At 59.9% G+C, this 15967-nt stretch overlaps 2 protein-coding genes across 3 annotated transcripts; one reads left to right on the top strand and one right to left on the bottom strand.

Moving 5' to 3' along the window:
* The first annotated feature begins 467 nt into the window (after nucleotides 1–467).
* On the top strand, nucleotides 468–7568 carry Spout1 (SPOUT domain containing methyltransferase 1). 2 transcript variants are annotated; one of them, XM_048344288.1, is made up of 12 exons: nucleotides 468–536; nucleotides 1130–1175; nucleotides 1373–1501; nucleotides 3159–3318; nucleotides 4005–4094; nucleotides 4427–4476; nucleotides 4645–4775; nucleotides 5789–5861; nucleotides 5975–6073; nucleotides 6497–6599; nucleotides 6700–6847; nucleotides 7420–7568. In XM_048344288.1, exons 1-12 carry the CDS (start codon nucleotides 501–503, stop codon nucleotides 7489–7491), a joined length of 1137 nt encoding a protein of 378 aa, XP_048200245.1. In that variant the 5' UTR covers nucleotides 468–500; the 3' UTR covers nucleotides 7492–7568. The 2 variants fall into 2 exon arrangements, with proteins under 2 accessions (XP_048200245.1, XP_048200250.1); XM_048344293.1 differs by lacking the exon at nucleotides 4005–4094 and having other exon boundaries at nucleotides 474–536.
* A 3-nt stretch (nucleotides 7569–7571) lies between these two features.
* On the bottom strand, nucleotides 7572–10786 carry Endog (endonuclease G). The gene is made up of 3 exons (XM_048344297.1): nucleotides 10280–10786; nucleotides 9437–9546; nucleotides 7572–7916 (listed from the first exon to the last, which is right to left on the bottom strand). The coding sequence occupies exons 1-3, from the start codon at nucleotides 10784–10786 to the stop codon at nucleotides 7634–7636; spliced, it is 900 nt and encodes a 299-aa protein (XP_048200254.1). The 3' UTR covers nucleotides 7572–7633.
* Between the last annotated feature and the right edge of the window lie 5181 nt (nucleotides 10787–15967).

Here is a 15967-nt window from a genome sequence, read left to right as displayed (position 1 = left end):
TCGTCCGGATCCGTGAGGAGGAACAACCCAAAAGCCAACGCTGGCCGTCCCGGGCTCCGGGGGGCTCCGGGGGGCTCCGGGGGGCTCCGGGGGGCTCCGGGGGCGGGGAACTGAGGCGCGCTCCGAAGCCAAGCCCGGCAGGGAACTCCGTAGGGCTCTCGTCTCCGCCACGAAGTCAGAAAGTGGAGCCGTGGCTCGAGTGGACGAGCACCAACCAGCCTGGAGTTCGAGCCCAGGGGCCGGTACGAAAACAAATCAGGAAAAGGACGCTGAGCCGAGAGCGCGGAGCCAGCTCCGTCCGACCGGCCGGGCAGCTACCCAGCGCCGCCGCCTCACGGCGCATGCGCCCCGCCGCCCAATCCCACGGCAGACTGGCCCCCTAGGCCACGCCCCACGAGCAGCTGGGCCTCCGATTGGACGAGCCCGGAGGTGTGGCTGGAAGAGCTGGGTCTGATCGGTCGCTGGCCGGCCGGGGCGTGGCCTGAGGCGCTCGGCGGAACATGGCGGATCGCGCGCGGAAGCGGCCCTGCGGCCCGGTAGGCGGCGGCAGGTCGGGTTCCGGGTGGCGCCGGGGCTGAGGCGAGAGAACGAGCCCCGCGGGGCTGGGGGAAGCCTCCGCCGCCCGCCCCCCGCGCCGCTCAGCCCAGCCCTGAGTCTCCCACGCCGGGCGCCGCGTGCTCCCCGGCCGGACTCGAGCTGGGCTCATCCCGAGGCTGCGTGCGCCCCTTCGGGTGGTTCTTGACCGGGGACCTTGCTCGCAGTCCCGAGCGCCTTCGTAGCGGCCGGGCCTCAGTTCCTTCTGAATCCGCAGTTATTCCTTTCAGGGTGCCTGGCCCGGATCCCGGCTGTTGGGGCGGAGGGGTTCAGGGGTTCAGGTTCCCAGGCCTCCTCCGGTCCCGGTTTAGGGGGGAGCAGCACGTGTCCTCCCCGTGCAGATGTCACCTTTCAGCTCCACGACCTCCCCCCCCCCCCCGCCTTTTTTTTTTCCGGGGATGATACTGGGGTTTGAACTCAGGGCCTCCCCCATCCCTTTGATAGTATTGCAGTTTGAACTCAGCTTCGGATTTGCAAGGCAAGGGCTGTGGTCCCCCAGCCCCTCATCTTAATCCCGCTCCTTTTCCTTCTCCAGGGTGAACATGGCCAAAGGGTTGAGTGGCGAAAATGGAAGCAACAGAGTAAGTCAGGGGTAAGAGAGAGTGTCAGTATCACCCTGCCTGAGGACCCTCCACTAGTGGGAAAGGGACACATGTGGGGGAAGTTCTGTCTGCTCACCCCCAGCCCCGGGAAGCCCAGGCTGACCCAGCGAGAGGGAACTGGGCCCTCACTGCTCCAAGTACCCTGTCCCCATCAGTCTGTTTGTTCTCTTGTTCAGAGAAAGAAGAGAAAAAGAAATGGAAGGACCTTAAGATGACCAAAAAACTTGAGAAGCAGCGAGCACAAGAGGAGCAGACCAAGCGACAGAAGGAGGAGGAAGAGGCAGCCCTCCAGAGGGAGGACCAGGGTATGAGGCTAGGTCCTGGGAGGGGTATATAGGTTATGGTCAGGGCATCTGTCCTGGAGGCAGAGAATAGAATGTCTTCTTGGAAAGCCCTTAGGGACCAGAGGGTTCAAACATTGTGACCTTCTAGATAACCTGAGGCCCCAAAAACCTACTGGTCCTAACCTACTACTTAGGGAGATTCAAGCACGTGAAGATGAACAGTTATGTGTTTGCTGATGGCCAGTGCTTGTAATCCTTGGTACTCTGGCTGAGATCTGAAGATCAAGGATTAAAGCCAGCCCAGGCAGAAGAGTTTGTGAGATTCTTTATTTTGGTTGTGGGCCTGGGTACACAGTCCCTGAGCTCTTCAGCTCAAGACTAACACTCTACCACTTGAGCCACAGAGCCACTTCCAAGTCTGTGAGATTCTTATCTCCAGTTAACCAGCAAAAAGTAAGAAATGAAGGTGTGGCTCAGGTGCTGGAGTGCCAGATGTGACCAAAAAACTCAAGTAAGATATATGAGGCCCTGAAGCTTTAGTACTAAAGTACATGCACACACAAAAGCCGTACACTTTATACTTCCAGAACTTCTTTTTTCCTTCTCTTTCCTACCTCCATTTCCTCCCCCCCCCCCCCCCACCAGTCCTGGCAGGAAAGTCGTCTATGGACACTATTTTTTGGTCGGTCCTGAGTCTTTTAACTCAGGGCCTGGGCACTGTCCCCAAACTTCTTTTTGTCAAGGCTAGCACTCTACTAGTTCAGCCACAGCCCCACTTTGGGCTTTTTCTGGTTATGTGGTACTGAGGAATGGAACACAGGGCTTCGTGCATGCTAGGCAAGCGCTCTGCCACTAAGCCACCTTCCCAGCCTATCCCTGAGCTTCTCTTGCTCAAGGCTAGTAGTGTTCTACCTCTTGAGCCACAGATCTACTTCTGCTTTTTCTGAGTACTTTATTGGCGATAAAAGTCTCCTAGTGCTGGTGTGGGTGGCCCACGCCTGTGATCCTAGCTACGCCAGAGGCTGAGACCAGAAATTCAAAGCCAGTTATGGCAAGAAAGTCTGGGAGACTCTTTTTTTTTTTTTTGGCCAGTCCTGGGCCTTGGACTCAGGGCCTGAGCACTGTCCCTGGCTTCTTCCCGCTCAAGGCTAGCACTCTGCCACTTGAGCCACAGCGCCACTTCTGGCCGTTTTCTGTATATGTGGTGCTGGGGAATCGAACCTAGGGCCTCGTGTATCCGAGGCAGGCACTCTTGCCACTAGGCTATATCCCCAGCCCCTGGGAGACTCTTATGACAAGTTAATTACCCCCCAAACCCAAAGTGGTGCTATAATTCAAAGTGGTAGAGCATTAGCCTTGAGTGAAAAAGCTCAGGGACAGTGCCCAGGCCCTGAGTGTAAGCTCGACGACCAACCAAAGAGAAAGCCAGGGGAGGTGGCCTGAGGCTCTGGCTTTTACCACTCCCTGGCCTGCCTCAGTGCTCTGTCCTGCTCAGAGACCACTGTGTTCACTTTCCCCTCAGAGAGACTGAGACCCAGGGAAGGGAGGTGAGTGTGTTCTGCTTATCTCAGAATTCCTCTCAGCTGGGCCATCTCTGACCCTGGGTCCTGGGGACTGAGGAAGCAGAGGAGAGTGGAGCCCTGGCTCACACTAACCAAGAGCACTCACCTCTGCCTAGGACGACCCTACACCCTGAGCGTCGCCCTCCCGGGCTCCATCCTGGACAATGCCCAGTCACCCGAGCTTCGCACCTACCTGGCTGGCCAGATCGCCAGAGCTTGTGCCATCTTCTGTGTGGACGAGATTGTGGTGTTTGATGAGGAGGGCCAAGATGCCAAGTAAGGGGCCACCCCCAGGGTACTGGGGCTCAGGGAGGAGGGCTGGCTGCCAGGGCTGACCGGCTTCATACTGGCCTTGGAAGACAGATGGGAATGTGACGCAGGAGTCAGATGGTTGGGACAACTCTTGAAGGGGAGGGACTATGGCTGTATTTTTTTCACGTGTGTGTGTGTGTGTCCAGTCCCTGGCTTCTTTTTGCTCAAGGCTAGCACTCTACCACTTGAGCCACAGCGCCACTTCTGGCTTTTTCTGTGTATGTGGAGCTGAGGAATCAAACCCAGGGCTTCATGCATGCTAGGCAAGCTCTCTACCTCTAAGCCACATTCTCAGTCCCTGCTTTTTTTTTCTTCTTCTTCCCCTTTTTAGTGTGTACTAATACTGGGGCTTAAATTCAGCACCTTAAAGCTCCCTTTTTTAGCTTTTTCACTCAAGGTTGGTGCTCTGCCACTTGAGCCCCAGCTCTACTTTTATCTTTTTGGTCATTAATTGGAGATAAAATCTTATGGACTTTTCTTCCTGAGTTGGCTTTGAACTGTGATCCTTTGATTTCGACTTCCCGAGTAGCTAGGATTACAAGCATGAGTCACCAGCATCCAAGTCTGAACCTAGGCTTTTGCCCATACCAGAACTCATTCCATTGGATCATGAGCCGTTGGATCATGAGCTCTTGTCTTTCTGTCTCCAGGACCGTGGAAGGGGAGTTCAAGGGGGTCGGCAAGAAGGGGCAGGCGTGTGTACAGCTGGCTCGCATCCTGCAGTACCTCGAGTGTCCACAGTAAGGCAGAGACTTCCTTGGATGTGAGGAAGGGGTGACCACCTCCCTGGGGACCTGTTGAGACCCACATTTCTTTTTGGTGTGCGCCGGTCTTGGGGTTTGAACTCAGGGCCTGGGCGCTGTGCCTTAGTTTTTTCGCTCAAGGCTGGCACTCTACCATTTGAGTCACAGTTCCACTTCCAGCTTTTGGGTGGATAATTGGAGATGAGTCTCATGGACTCTTGCTGCCAGGGTTGGCTTCAAACTGTGATCCTCGGATCTCAGCCTCCTGAGTAGATAGGATCGCAGCTGTGAGCCACCAGTGCCCGGTTAAAAGCCACATTCTCTACTAGGTACCTGAGGAAGGCGTTTTTCCCCAAGCACCAGGATCTACAGTTTGCAGGTAGGGCTGGTGGCTGGAAAGCGGGACCCGCGTCCCACGGACTGTCCCAGGCATTGAGAAATCGTGCCGGCCCCACTCACTGTCCATGTGGGACAGCGGGCCTGAAGTCAAGCAGGAGGTCTGTGGCCCATGGTTGCCGCATACCCTCTCGCCCCCCCCCCCCCCCAGGGCTTCTGAACCCCTTGGACAGCCCTCACCACGTGCGTCAGGATGAGGAGTCGGAGTTCCGGGAGGGCGTCGTGGTGGACCGGCCCACCCGGCTAGGCCATGGCTCCTTTGTCAACTGCGGCATGAAGAAGGTACGACAGGGCGCCACGCTGTGGTATGCCTGGGTCAGGGACACTGGGTGGGCAGCTACAGAGGGCGGGCAGGGCACCCGGGCGGGGACACCCGTACCCGCGACCAGGCGACAAAATGGAAGCTCCACTGATGCAAACTTAGGCCTGAAAAGTACCAAAAACAGACCGGCGCCACTGCCTCTCACACACTTGTAACCCTAGCTCCTCAGGAGGCTGAGATCAGACAAGACCGTGGGCTTGGGGCATAACTCACTAATAGAGAGCCGTCCTTTCTCATGGTCGATACAAACCTAGATGGTACAAGTTTAATAAAATCACCCGGGCATGTCTCCAGCGTGCCGCAGAGCCCCGCTGGAGACTGGAGTATTCGTTTACCATTTATCCTCAAGTGTCTGATAGAGACAGAAACAAACATGTGAGACCCCCTCACCGAGGCGCTGGTGGGTAGCGCCTGTCATCCTAGTAACTTGGAAGGCAGAGATTGGAAGGATTGTGCTTGGCGGCCAGCAGAGGCAAAAAGACATTGTGAGACTGCATTCAAGCGGTGTCCAGGGATAGAGGCCTGCCTCTAGCATCCCAGCTACAGAGCAAGCGTAACGGCCGGGCCCATTGTGCACCCCAGAGTCATGGGGGTGGACAAGCAGGGTCCCAGCCTACGCTGGCCTCAGCACAGTGAGACCCTACGTTGGAAGGGTCTGGAAGAGTGCTCAGAATACAATCGGGCCCCAGCTCCACATCTAGCTCTTTTGCTGGTTAATTGGAGCTAAGAGTCTTGTGGACTTTCTTGCCTGGGCTGGCTTCGAGTTGGGATCCTCAGCTCTCAGTCTCCTGAGGCTGAGGCAAGGATTACAGGCCTCGCACCAGTGCCTGGTTGTGCATGAATGGCCCCTGCGAGCGGGCCAGGCCCCAGTGGCAGAGGGGTTGCTAGGTTGCCCCAGAGCCCTTGGGCCTCTGGCCAGTCCTGCAGAGCCCCGCAGTTCTGACAGCAGCACCCACTTCTGGCTTCTCCCCAGGAGGTGAAGATTGATAAGAACCTGGAGCCTGGGCTTCGCGTAACTGTGCGACTGGACCACAAGCAGCTCCCAGGTATGTGGAAGCTTCCCCGGCCTCTCTGGTATCCTAGCCAGAACCAGGGTTCAGATCCTCCTCCTCCCACCTCTCTGTCCCTTCGCCTCATCTACAGTCTGTTCTCCCTCCAGACTGCAAGACCTACCGGGGAACAGTTGTGTCTTCGCAGGACCCCCGCACCAAAGCTGGTCTCTATTGGGGCTACACAGTCCGGCTGGCCTCCTGCCTCAGTAAGGACAGCCTCCCCGCCCCCCCCGCAAGTGTCTGTCTGTCTGTACCTCTGTCTGGGAGGCAGCGGGGTGCCTTGCTGGACCCAGGAGTCAGCCCAGGGCCCTCGTCCTACCCCTTGTCCTACCCTGGGCAGGTTGTTGGTTCTCTGGGCCTCAGTCCCTCTGAATGGGCTGCCTGGGGTGCTGTTGGGGTATCTGACGAGGAGTATGATGGGTGACTCGAGTGTCTGGGGCTGGGGTGCGAAGGCAGCCATGTCAAAGGCGGTTCCACATTCCCTGCAGCATCTTCCTACCCTCGTTACCCCACTAGGCCCGGCCCTCAGCCTCCCAAGAACAGTGGGGGCTGGGGCTCCACCCCACCCTGTGGGAATGCGGGGTACCATAGCCAGAGCAGGGCGCCACGGAGCTGCTCCCCCCTCCCAGGTGCCGTGTTTGCCGAGTCGCCCTTCCAGGATGGCTACGACCTGACCATCGGGACGTCGGAACGGGGCTCCGATGTGGCCTCCGCCCCGCTGCCCGGCTTCAGGTAGGCGCCGCCTGGCCCGGGGGCCGGGGAGGAAGTGCCGGGCTGGCCCCATCCCGCGCGTGGGGCGCTGCCGCTCCAGGGGCTGCTTCTCCCGGGCCAGGCATGCACTGGTGGTGTTCGGGGGCCTGCACGGACTAGAAACGGGAGCCGATGCCGACCCCAACCTGGAAGTGGCGGATCCCAGCGTCCTCTTTGACCTGTACCTCAACACGTGTCCCGGCCAGGGCAGCCGCACCATCCGCACTGAGGTGAGCCCGGGCCTCCCCCCACCAGCATGCGCGCAGCGGGGACGGACACAGTGGGGGCCCCCAAGGCCTGGGCTAGGGTCCTGTGCTCCCAGGCTCAGGGACCCAGGTGACCTGGCCGCTCAGCAAGCCCAGTTCCTCAGTGCCGGGCTCCTGCCCACCTCACGTGGGACATGGCTGCTCTCCCTCACAGCCTAAGGTGCCCTGAGGCAGCAGAGAGCCCCAGGCGTGCGCGCCCACGGCCCGCAGGGCTCTGTCCCCGCCACTCCCGTGTCCACGGCTCCTGCCTGCCTCAGAGGTGGCGAGCGCACAGTGACAGCCCCATCTGCCTGTCCTGGAGGCCACGCCCGGGACGGGGGCTCCTGCCCATCTTGCCCGCCCGGCCTCCGTGGGGACCAGCACTGGCATCGCCACCGGACGGAGGACAGCGGCAGGGCCGGCCTTTCACCTGCATAAGCGTGGCCCTGACCTCGGGCTACGGAGGCGGGCGGGGGCTGGGCGGCGGGAGGGCGGTGAGGGCCGGGCGGCGGGAGGGCGGCCTCCCGGGCCCAGCGCAGCGCGTGCCGCTCTTCCAGGAAGCCATCCTCATCTCCCTGGCCGCCCTGCACCCCGGCCTCACGCAGGCAGGTGCCCGGCCCTCCTCCTGAAGGCTGTGTCCAGCCGGGACCCCGACCCAGCCATGCCGGCAGGATGCCCCAGTCCCCGGGACACACAGCTGAGGCTCGTCTCCACAAATGGCCAGCTTTAATGGCGCCCTGCCCCGCCGCGCCAGTCTCTCAGCCGCCGCCCTCACTTGCTGCCCGCGGTGATGGCCTTGACGCTCCCCGCTCTGGCCAGGATGTTGGGCACAAACAGCAGCCCGGAGGCGCGCTCGATGCTCTCGATGGGCACCAGGAAGCGCTCCAGCGGGAGTGTCTCGTCCACAGGGGCGTTGGGCATCACGTAGGAGCGCAGCTCGATTTGCCCGCCCGCTGCCTCCAGGATCAGCACCTTGAAGAAGTGCGTGGGCACCGCCACATGGTTCTTGCCGATCACCTGGTACTTCACATACGACTTCCCGTCGGCCTCCGTCCTGTGAGCAGACAGGCACACATGGCCAGGGGTTCGGGTTGGACCCAGGAAGCCTAGAGGCTGCTCCCTCGAGGGCGGAGGCCCTGCAGCGTCCTCCTTCCTGACCTGTTCTCCTGGGTCAGGCGGGGTGGGAGACAATAAACGCTGCTGGAAGAGTTGGGTCTCTCCATTTTCACACCCACCCGTGCACGTGGTGGGGGAGCGAGCGCCAGGTAGGCAAGGGCTGTGACAGCCGGGTTCCGGCCTGACCCGTGGCAGGTGCCCGGCAAGCGCCTTCTGGTCCCCTCGGCATTTGCCTCCATTGCATTTACCCCAGCAGCGGGGCAGATAGCATCCCAGCCGCCACCTTGGCCTGCGGGTGCTAAGCCCTGGCCACGCGCCCTGCTGAGTGGCAGCCAACACTCGGCTTTGGGCCTCCAGTAACTGAGGGGCCTGGCCTTCTCCCCCTTTGACGGAGCACACGGGGTCATGTGCCCACGGCTCTCAGGGAGTGGGCACTAAGTCCTGGTTTCCAAGCTGCCTCACGGGGCCCAGGCCTCTGCAGACGAGAAGAATCACTGATGCCGACAGGACCTCAGTCCCTCGCCTGCCCTGCTCAGATTAGGGAAGGCGCTCCACATGGCAGGTTGGGGAGCAAGAGCCTGGGCCATCAGGCACCCATCAGTGGACAGCACCGGGTTAGGTGGCAGGTTCAAGGCTTCGTGTACCAGGGCAGAGAGGGGCTACACACCCTAAGATATCTTCTTCACGGAGGTCACAAGGGGAAACCCGAGCCATGCACAGTAAGCGCATGCCTGTTATTGTCTTAGCTACTCGGAGACTTGAGATCCGAGGATCAGGATTCCAAGCCAGCCAGGGCTGAAAAGTCCCCTTGAGATTCTTATTTCCAATTAACCACTCAAAAACCGGAAGCGGTGCTGTGGCTCAACTAGTACAGTGCTAGCCTTGAGCACAAAGAGGCTAAGGGACAGTGTCCAGGCCCTGAGTTCAAGCCCTAGAACTGAAAAACAAAACAAAACATATAATCCTAGCTAAAGGAGGTTAAGACCTAGAGGATTGGATTTTTTTCCCCAATCTTGGGACTTGAACTCAAGAGTCTGGGCTTTGTCCCTGAGCCCCACTGCTCAAGGCTAGAGCTCTACCACTTGAGCCACACCACCACGTCTGGCCTTTTCTGTGTATGTGGTACTAGGAATTGAATCCAGGGCTTCATGCATGCTAGACAAGCCCTCTCACTAAGCCACATTCCCAGCCCAGGATTGGATTTTGAAGCCACTTAAAGTCTTGAGGCTCCACCTCCAATTAGCAAGTAAAAGGCAAGACTGGAGGCATGGCACAACAGGTAGAAGAACATCAGTGGAGCAACCTCAAAACCCTGCCTCCAAACCCCAATACCCATCAAAACGGGAGCCTGACAACACTTGTTGTGATGCCAGAGGAGTGGCGTCTGGAGAGGAGCAGGGCCTAGGACTGAGTTGGTGGGCTGTGTGGGAGGCCCCGCCTGCCTGGTTCAAGCCTCACCTGGGCAGGAAGAGTGGCCCTGTGCAGACATAGACATTTTGGTAGGTGCGGGCCAGGCTGCGGCTGTACTTCTCCAGGTTATTCCAGGCATTCTGGTTGAGGTGAGGCACCTGGTGGGGGAAGTGTGCTCAGAGGGACGGTGCCTGGGACCCCTCCCCTTGACACCCCAGCTGCCCCAAGTCCTGGGGGGTGGGCAAGCGTCTGGGGAGACCTGAAGGCCATGACCATGATGCAGTCTGAGCAGACCTGACTTGAGTGCCACCTACCCCTGTAACTAGCCCCTCCTGGCAGAGCCCCCGGCTGTTCAGAGCACAGGCGCTCTAGTCCACAGAGCTTCACTTAGCCTTGAGAAGAGAGGTCACATCAGAAGCCCCCCCCATCAGTCTCCATCCAGAGGTGCCAGGCCCTGCCGGGAACCTGGCTAGAGGCAGGCCAGCATGCCCAGGGTGCAGCGATGGACACCAATAGCTGACCAATGTGCACCAGCCTGCGGGCGTTATAGACAAAGGCAGGAGCCGGGCTCTAGGGCTCCTGCTTGGGTTCTTCAGCTGTGTGGCCCCAGGCCAGTGGCTGCCTCCCCAGCCCGATTCTTCCCTCATTATAACTCCCGATGGGCCGGCAGCGGCGCCGGGCCTTCACTACGCCATCGCTACGGGGAGAGACAGGTGAATCAAGGCATTGACCCCATTCACAACACGCAATTAGATCGTGGGTGCGCTCGCGACTCCGTGGCGCCTGGAACCCCCGGCTCCTCCCAGTACCCCGGGGGGGCGGGGGGCGCGTGTCCTGGCCCGGCCGGCCGAGGGGCGCCTCCCGGTTCGGTGCGCGCCGGGGGCTACCCACCTGCGGCGCGACGTTGCTCAGGTAGAAGGTGTCGTCCATGGCCTTCTGGCTCCAGCGGTGGTTGGCGGCGGCGGCGAGGTGGCCGCGGTCGAAGCCGCTGCCGCGGTAGTCGGCGTTGGTGGCGCGGTGGTAGGCGTGCACGGAGTCGTCCTCGCGGAAGTCGCACTGGCGGCGGTCGCCGTCGCCGCGGAGCCGCTCGGGCCGCAGCTGCTCGATCACCCAGAGCGCGCCGCGGGTGCGCGGGTCGTAGCACAGCGCGTACGACTCGCGGCTCTTGAGCTGCGCCAACCCGGGCAGCCCGTACTTGGCGAGCTCGGCGGCGCCGCGGCTCCCGGGCCCCCCGGGGAGGGCGGGCGGCTCGGCCGCCGCCGCCACGGGCAGCACGGGCAGCCGGCCCAGCAGCCCCGGCTCCGCCCGCGCGTCCGCCCGGCCCCGCCGCCAGCGCTCGGCGGCCGCGCCCAGCCCCGCGCCCAGCGCCAGCGCCACGCCGGTGCGCAGCGCGCCCATGGCCCGGCCCGGCGCGGCGGAGCGGGGCCGACCGCGGAGGGCGGAACGCCCGGGCGGCCCTCCACGCGGAAGCGCGCCCGAGAGCTAGGGCTCGGCCTTCGGGGAAGGAAAGCTGGGACCTGAACCCGGAGCCGCCGCCGCCGCCACTGCCCTTACTTTGCCCTTTGGAGACCCGGGCCTGGGAAAGCGTGGCGCCGCCGCCTCGACTCCTGATTGGCCGATGACAGGCCCGGCCCCGCCCACCCGCCGCGTCTCCGGGACGCAGCCTTATCGCTGCGCATGCGCAGAGCTTCCGGCCGCGAGCTGCGGTCCAAGCCCGGTGTGAGCTCGGCTTCATTTAATCGGCAGAGTAGCCCCGAGGGAGCTCCCGGTTGCCTGAAAGGGGCCCGGAGCCAGGTTTGCCAGACCCCCCCCCCCCTCCCCGTCTATCCTCACAACCACGAAATAAGCAGTAAACTCGAGATCGGCCATGGTTTCCATACTTCCTAAGGTAAGACCAGGGAAAAGGCCACAGATGCTAACTGCTGGCTGGAACAGAAACCTGTTCTACCACGTGTGAGTCCTGACACTCTCATCTCCAACGACCCACCAGAAAGCCGGACGTGGCGCTGTGGCACCGTGGTAGAGCACGAGCTGAAGAGTGAAGAGCTCAGGGACAGTGCCCATGACCGACAAAATAATAATAATAAATCTTCACTTGGGGGTGGTCGGTCCCCCAAAATTCTGCTGGGTTATTGATAGTGGTGTGTGTGTGTGTGTGTGTGTGTGTGTGTGTGTGCACTGGATGCATGTGCACCAGTAGTGAGGTTTGAACTCAGCCTAGACACGGTCCCTTAAGGCTGGCACTCTACAACTTGAGCCACAGCTCCTTCCTCCTTTCTGGTGGTTAATTGGAGATTAGAGTGTTGCAGATGCCCGGGGCAGGTGGCTCGCACCTGTAATCCTAGTTACCCAGGGGCTGAGATCTGAGGATAATGGTTCAAACCCAGCCAGGGCAGGGAAGTCTGTGAGACTCTTGTGACTCAAGTGATTGAATATGATGAGCCTTTGGCAAAAGAAGTACAGGGACAGCACCTAGGCCCTGAGTTCAAGCCCCAGGACAGGAACAAAAAGGGAAAAACGACATTTTATCAGTAAGTTTTCTCTGGACTGTAGAGTTATGATGGCTATTTCTGAAATTTTCCAAGTTTATTATAAACTGATATAATTGTGTATTTTTTTTCAGACACTGGAGGTTGAACCCAGGACCTGACTCTAGGTAAGAGCTCTACAACTAGAACTACAGCCATAGCTACCACCGCTCCTTTTTTCACTGCAGTACTGGGGTTCTAACACAGGACCTCATGCTTGCTCTGGCTGATGCTGTACTACTTGAGCTCTGTCTCCAGCCCAGCTTTTTGCTCATTATTGTATAGACATGTGTCACAGACTTTTCTGCCTGGGTACTCACCTTGTTGTTGTTTTGCCAGTCCTGGGGCTTGGAACTCAGGGCCTGAGCACTGTCCCTGGGTTCTTTTTGCTCAAGGCTAGCACTCTACCACTTGAGCCACAGCGCCACTTGTGGCTTTTTCTGTGTGTGTGGTGCTGAAGAATGGAACCCAGGGCTTCATGCATGCTAGGCAAGCACTCTACCACTAAGCCACATTCCCAGCCCCTTCACCTTGTTTGTGAGAGGGTGTTGCTAACTTTCTTGGGCATACCTTGATCGCATGATTTTATTTCAGCCTTCCAAGTACTGGGATTACAGACGTGCACATGACTTGAATTTCATTTTATTTTTTTGGTTAGTCGTGGGTCTTGAACTCAAGGCCTGGACTCTCTGTGCTCTGCCACTTGAGCCACAGCTCCACTTCCAGCATCTTGCTAGTGAGTTGGAGGTAAGAGTCTTACAGCCTTTCCTCCCTTAGCTGGCCTCAAATTGTGACCTCAGAACTCAGCCCGAGTAGTTGATTACAAGCAGGAGTCACTAGGACTCACTTGCTTTGCACCTCCACCTGCCACGTCAAGCCAAACAAAACCAAGTAGGACTTCGGAGTTCTGTATTTTTGTCCCCCCTCGCTGGCTGCACTGCAACCATCCTGAATCCCTGCAGCTCCCAGCGTGGCCATGAAACCATGCACCTTTTCCTGGACAGTCTTCTAGGCTCTCTCCCTTATGCCCCTGGCGAATTCCACTTGCCCGGCGGTCCAGACAAGCAGTAGCTCCTCCGGAAGCCTCTGCTGCGGCCTAGCCGAGCTCCCTTCCGGTGCCTCTTCCAAACGGATTCCAGAGCTGTCGGGTGTGTGTCCAGTACGGGACGGCTGTATCGTGGAACTTCCCCACCTTTCCATCCTGTTGTTAACAGCTGTGCTAATGTACACTGCCCACATCCCCAAGGGCTTGTTTTCCAAGTCCCTGCCTATACTTACTGGGGTTTGAACTCAGGGCGTCATACTTGCTGGGCGGGAGCCCCAGCTCAGCCCAGGTGTGTCCTTGCAAATGTCTGCTCAGGTCTTTTGCGCTGCCTCCCCCTTTCATTTTTGTGGAGCTGGAGAGTGAACGCAAGGCCTGTGCCCGCCAGGTCAGCACCGCACCCGTCAGCCGCATCCCCGCCGCCCTTTACCCAGTGTGTGTGTGTGCGTGTGTGTGTGTGCACGCACACGCCTGTCCTCGGGCTTGAACTCGGCCGGGGCGCAGTCCCTGAGCTTCTTTTGCTCATGGCCAGTGGTCTATCACTTGAAACAAGGCAACACTTCCAGCTTTTTCGGAGTAGTTTATCAGAGATGAGTCTCAGACTTTTTGCCTAGGTTGGCTTTGAACTGCAGCCCTCAGATCCCAGCCCTCGCAGTAGGAAGGATTACAGGTGTGAACCACCAACACCCGGCTCCTGGCTCCCGGTTTTTTTTGGTGGGGGGGGGGCAGGGGGTGGAGTGTTAGGGTTTTTGGTGCTGGTCCGTCCCGCAGTCTGAATTCAGGGACTGGACACGGCCCTTGAACTCAAGGCTGGCACTCTCCACTGGAGCCTCAACTGCACGTCTGGCTTTTTGCTGGTGAGCTGGAGGCAAGGGTCTGTCTTTCCCGCGCAGGCTGGCTCTATCGGCAGTCCTCGGATTTCAGTCTCCTGGGTAACTAAGATCGCTGGCAGCCAGCATTCTGTACCCATTGGTGTATCCTAAGTGTTCTACAATCTATAAAGCATCCCCAGCACCAGGGGAAAATGAAAAGGAAAAAGGGGCGCAGCATGGTTGGTTTACCAAGTTTCCCGGCCCAGGCCTCCCTCATCCACCCCGCACCCCCCACACCCGGCTGGAGCCCAGGGCTGAACAGCGGGGTTAGCACGAGGTCTTCGGGGCCTTGTGTCCACGTCATCCCAGCTCACACATTTCCCCCAGCCCAGGACCCCTGGGGCGTCAGCCCATCCAGCACCAGCGGCCACTGCAAAGAACACATGATTTATTAAAGACGACTCATCGACAGCACTGATTCCAAGAACAAGACGAGATGAAAACCCAAAGTAGACGGACAGGCTGCGCCTGTGGACTGCGGCCTGCGGCCTCGCTCGGCTCTGCCGTGTCCCGAGTCCTGGGCGGCTTCCCGGGCGCAAGCGGAGGCGCCCCAGCTCTGCGGCCCCCACGCGGAGGGCAGGTCCTGTCGGAGGCAGCACCCCCAGGGAGCTCGGCCTGACCAAGGACTGGTCCCTGTGCTCGTGACCTTCACCTCAAGGACAAGGCAGACAGAAGCAGTGATTCAAGTAGTATGATCCCAGGAAGGAAGGCAGGGAAGGCAGAGGAACCGGGCGTCCTGGGCAGTGTGTGCTGGGTCCCGGGCGGGGGCCCAGGCCTCAGGTACAAAGGGGTCCAAGTGGGAACCGAAATACCAGCTGACAGGTTCTGGATTGACCGGCCAAGGCGCTCCGGACACCCCCTTCCAGTTCTCCCAGCCAGCATCTGCTGAGGGGGGATCCAGAGGACGGAGCATAGACCTCGGGAAATAAGACTGTGCCCCCCTTCTCCAAAGTACTTGCCAATGCGCAATTCATGGCCAGAAGTCAGAATAAATAGTAAACAAAACGCCCCCATGCTGTGCTGAGGTTACAAAGGCAAGTCATCAGACCCCAGAAGCCTCGAGGGGGCGGTGGGAAGCCCGCCACCAGCCCAGGAAGGCCCGCTGAGCTCCTGCCGGCCGGCGTGCGGAGGGGTGAGGACCCCTGCTCCGTGACCCTCAGTAAAGGAGGGACTGGGGTGAGAGTAAGCCCGTTCCCTACAGAGCGGGGGGGGGGGGGGGGAGCGCTGTACAGGTGCACCTGCCCTAAAGCCATGGCAGAGCAAGCAGGTGACCAACCAACCACGGGCCGGCACCTCTCTCCGCCTTCGCGGGGTGAGGGCACCAGGCACAGACAGGGTCCCCGGGCACTGCCAGGACCCAGGCTAGCCAGTTCCGCTCCGCCTGGACCCCGGTGGCTCCTCTGGCCCCGCATGCCTTTGTGGGGCCTGAGCTCTGAGCTCCAGCTCCTGGCCCAGAGCTGCCTTAATAAGCTCGTTCTCCAACGCAGGGGCCGCGGGGACCCCGGAGAGGACCACGCTCCCTCCGTGCTCACTGAAAATGGGCAAAGCTTCTGGCTTCCAAGATTTCTGTCATGCGGAGCAGGGCCAGGGCCCTGTGGCGAGGCCCCGGGAATTCCCTTCCAGTCTGGGGGGCCTGGGAGCCTCAGGCTGGGGGGTGGGAACAGATGCCAAGGCCAAGGGTGACCTCTAGGGGCCTTGCTGAGCCAGACTCCCCATTCTGCCTCTGGGCTTCATGGGAGCAGAGGGGAGGAAGAAGGAGGCTCAGAATAAGGCACCCCAGGAGAGCAGCGAGTACGGGAGAGAGGAAGATACAGCAAGAGTGACACACACACGCTGGAAAGAGGTGGGAGGGACAGAGGTAGAGAGCCAGAGGAGGAGGAGCACGGACCTACAGGGACCCCAATATCTTTGGGGTCCTCACCCCACCCCTAACACGCAAAGACAAGCAGAGACACTTGGGGAACACATGCCGCTCTTGGTGGGAGATGGGGGGACGGGGGACGACGGGACCTGGGCCTGGCAGTCACTGAGCTCCTTTGGGGTGGCTTGCAGGGGGAGGCCTGAGCACCAAGCCCAGCGTGGTACCCAGCCCGCCCGCCTCGCACTGCAGCTGACTGGAACCCAGAAGGCCAGGAGG

This window comes from Perognathus longimembris, chromosome 1, assembly GCF_023159225.1.
Source record: "Perognathus longimembris pacificus isolate PPM17 chromosome 1, ASM2315922v1, whole genome shotgun sequence".
In the NCBI taxonomy this organism is placed as follows: Eukaryota; Metazoa; Chordata; class Mammalia; order Rodentia; family Heteromyidae; genus Perognathus; species Perognathus longimembris.
Note: the sequence above shows the minus strand (reverse complement) of the source record. Positions and strands in the feature narration are given on the sequence as shown.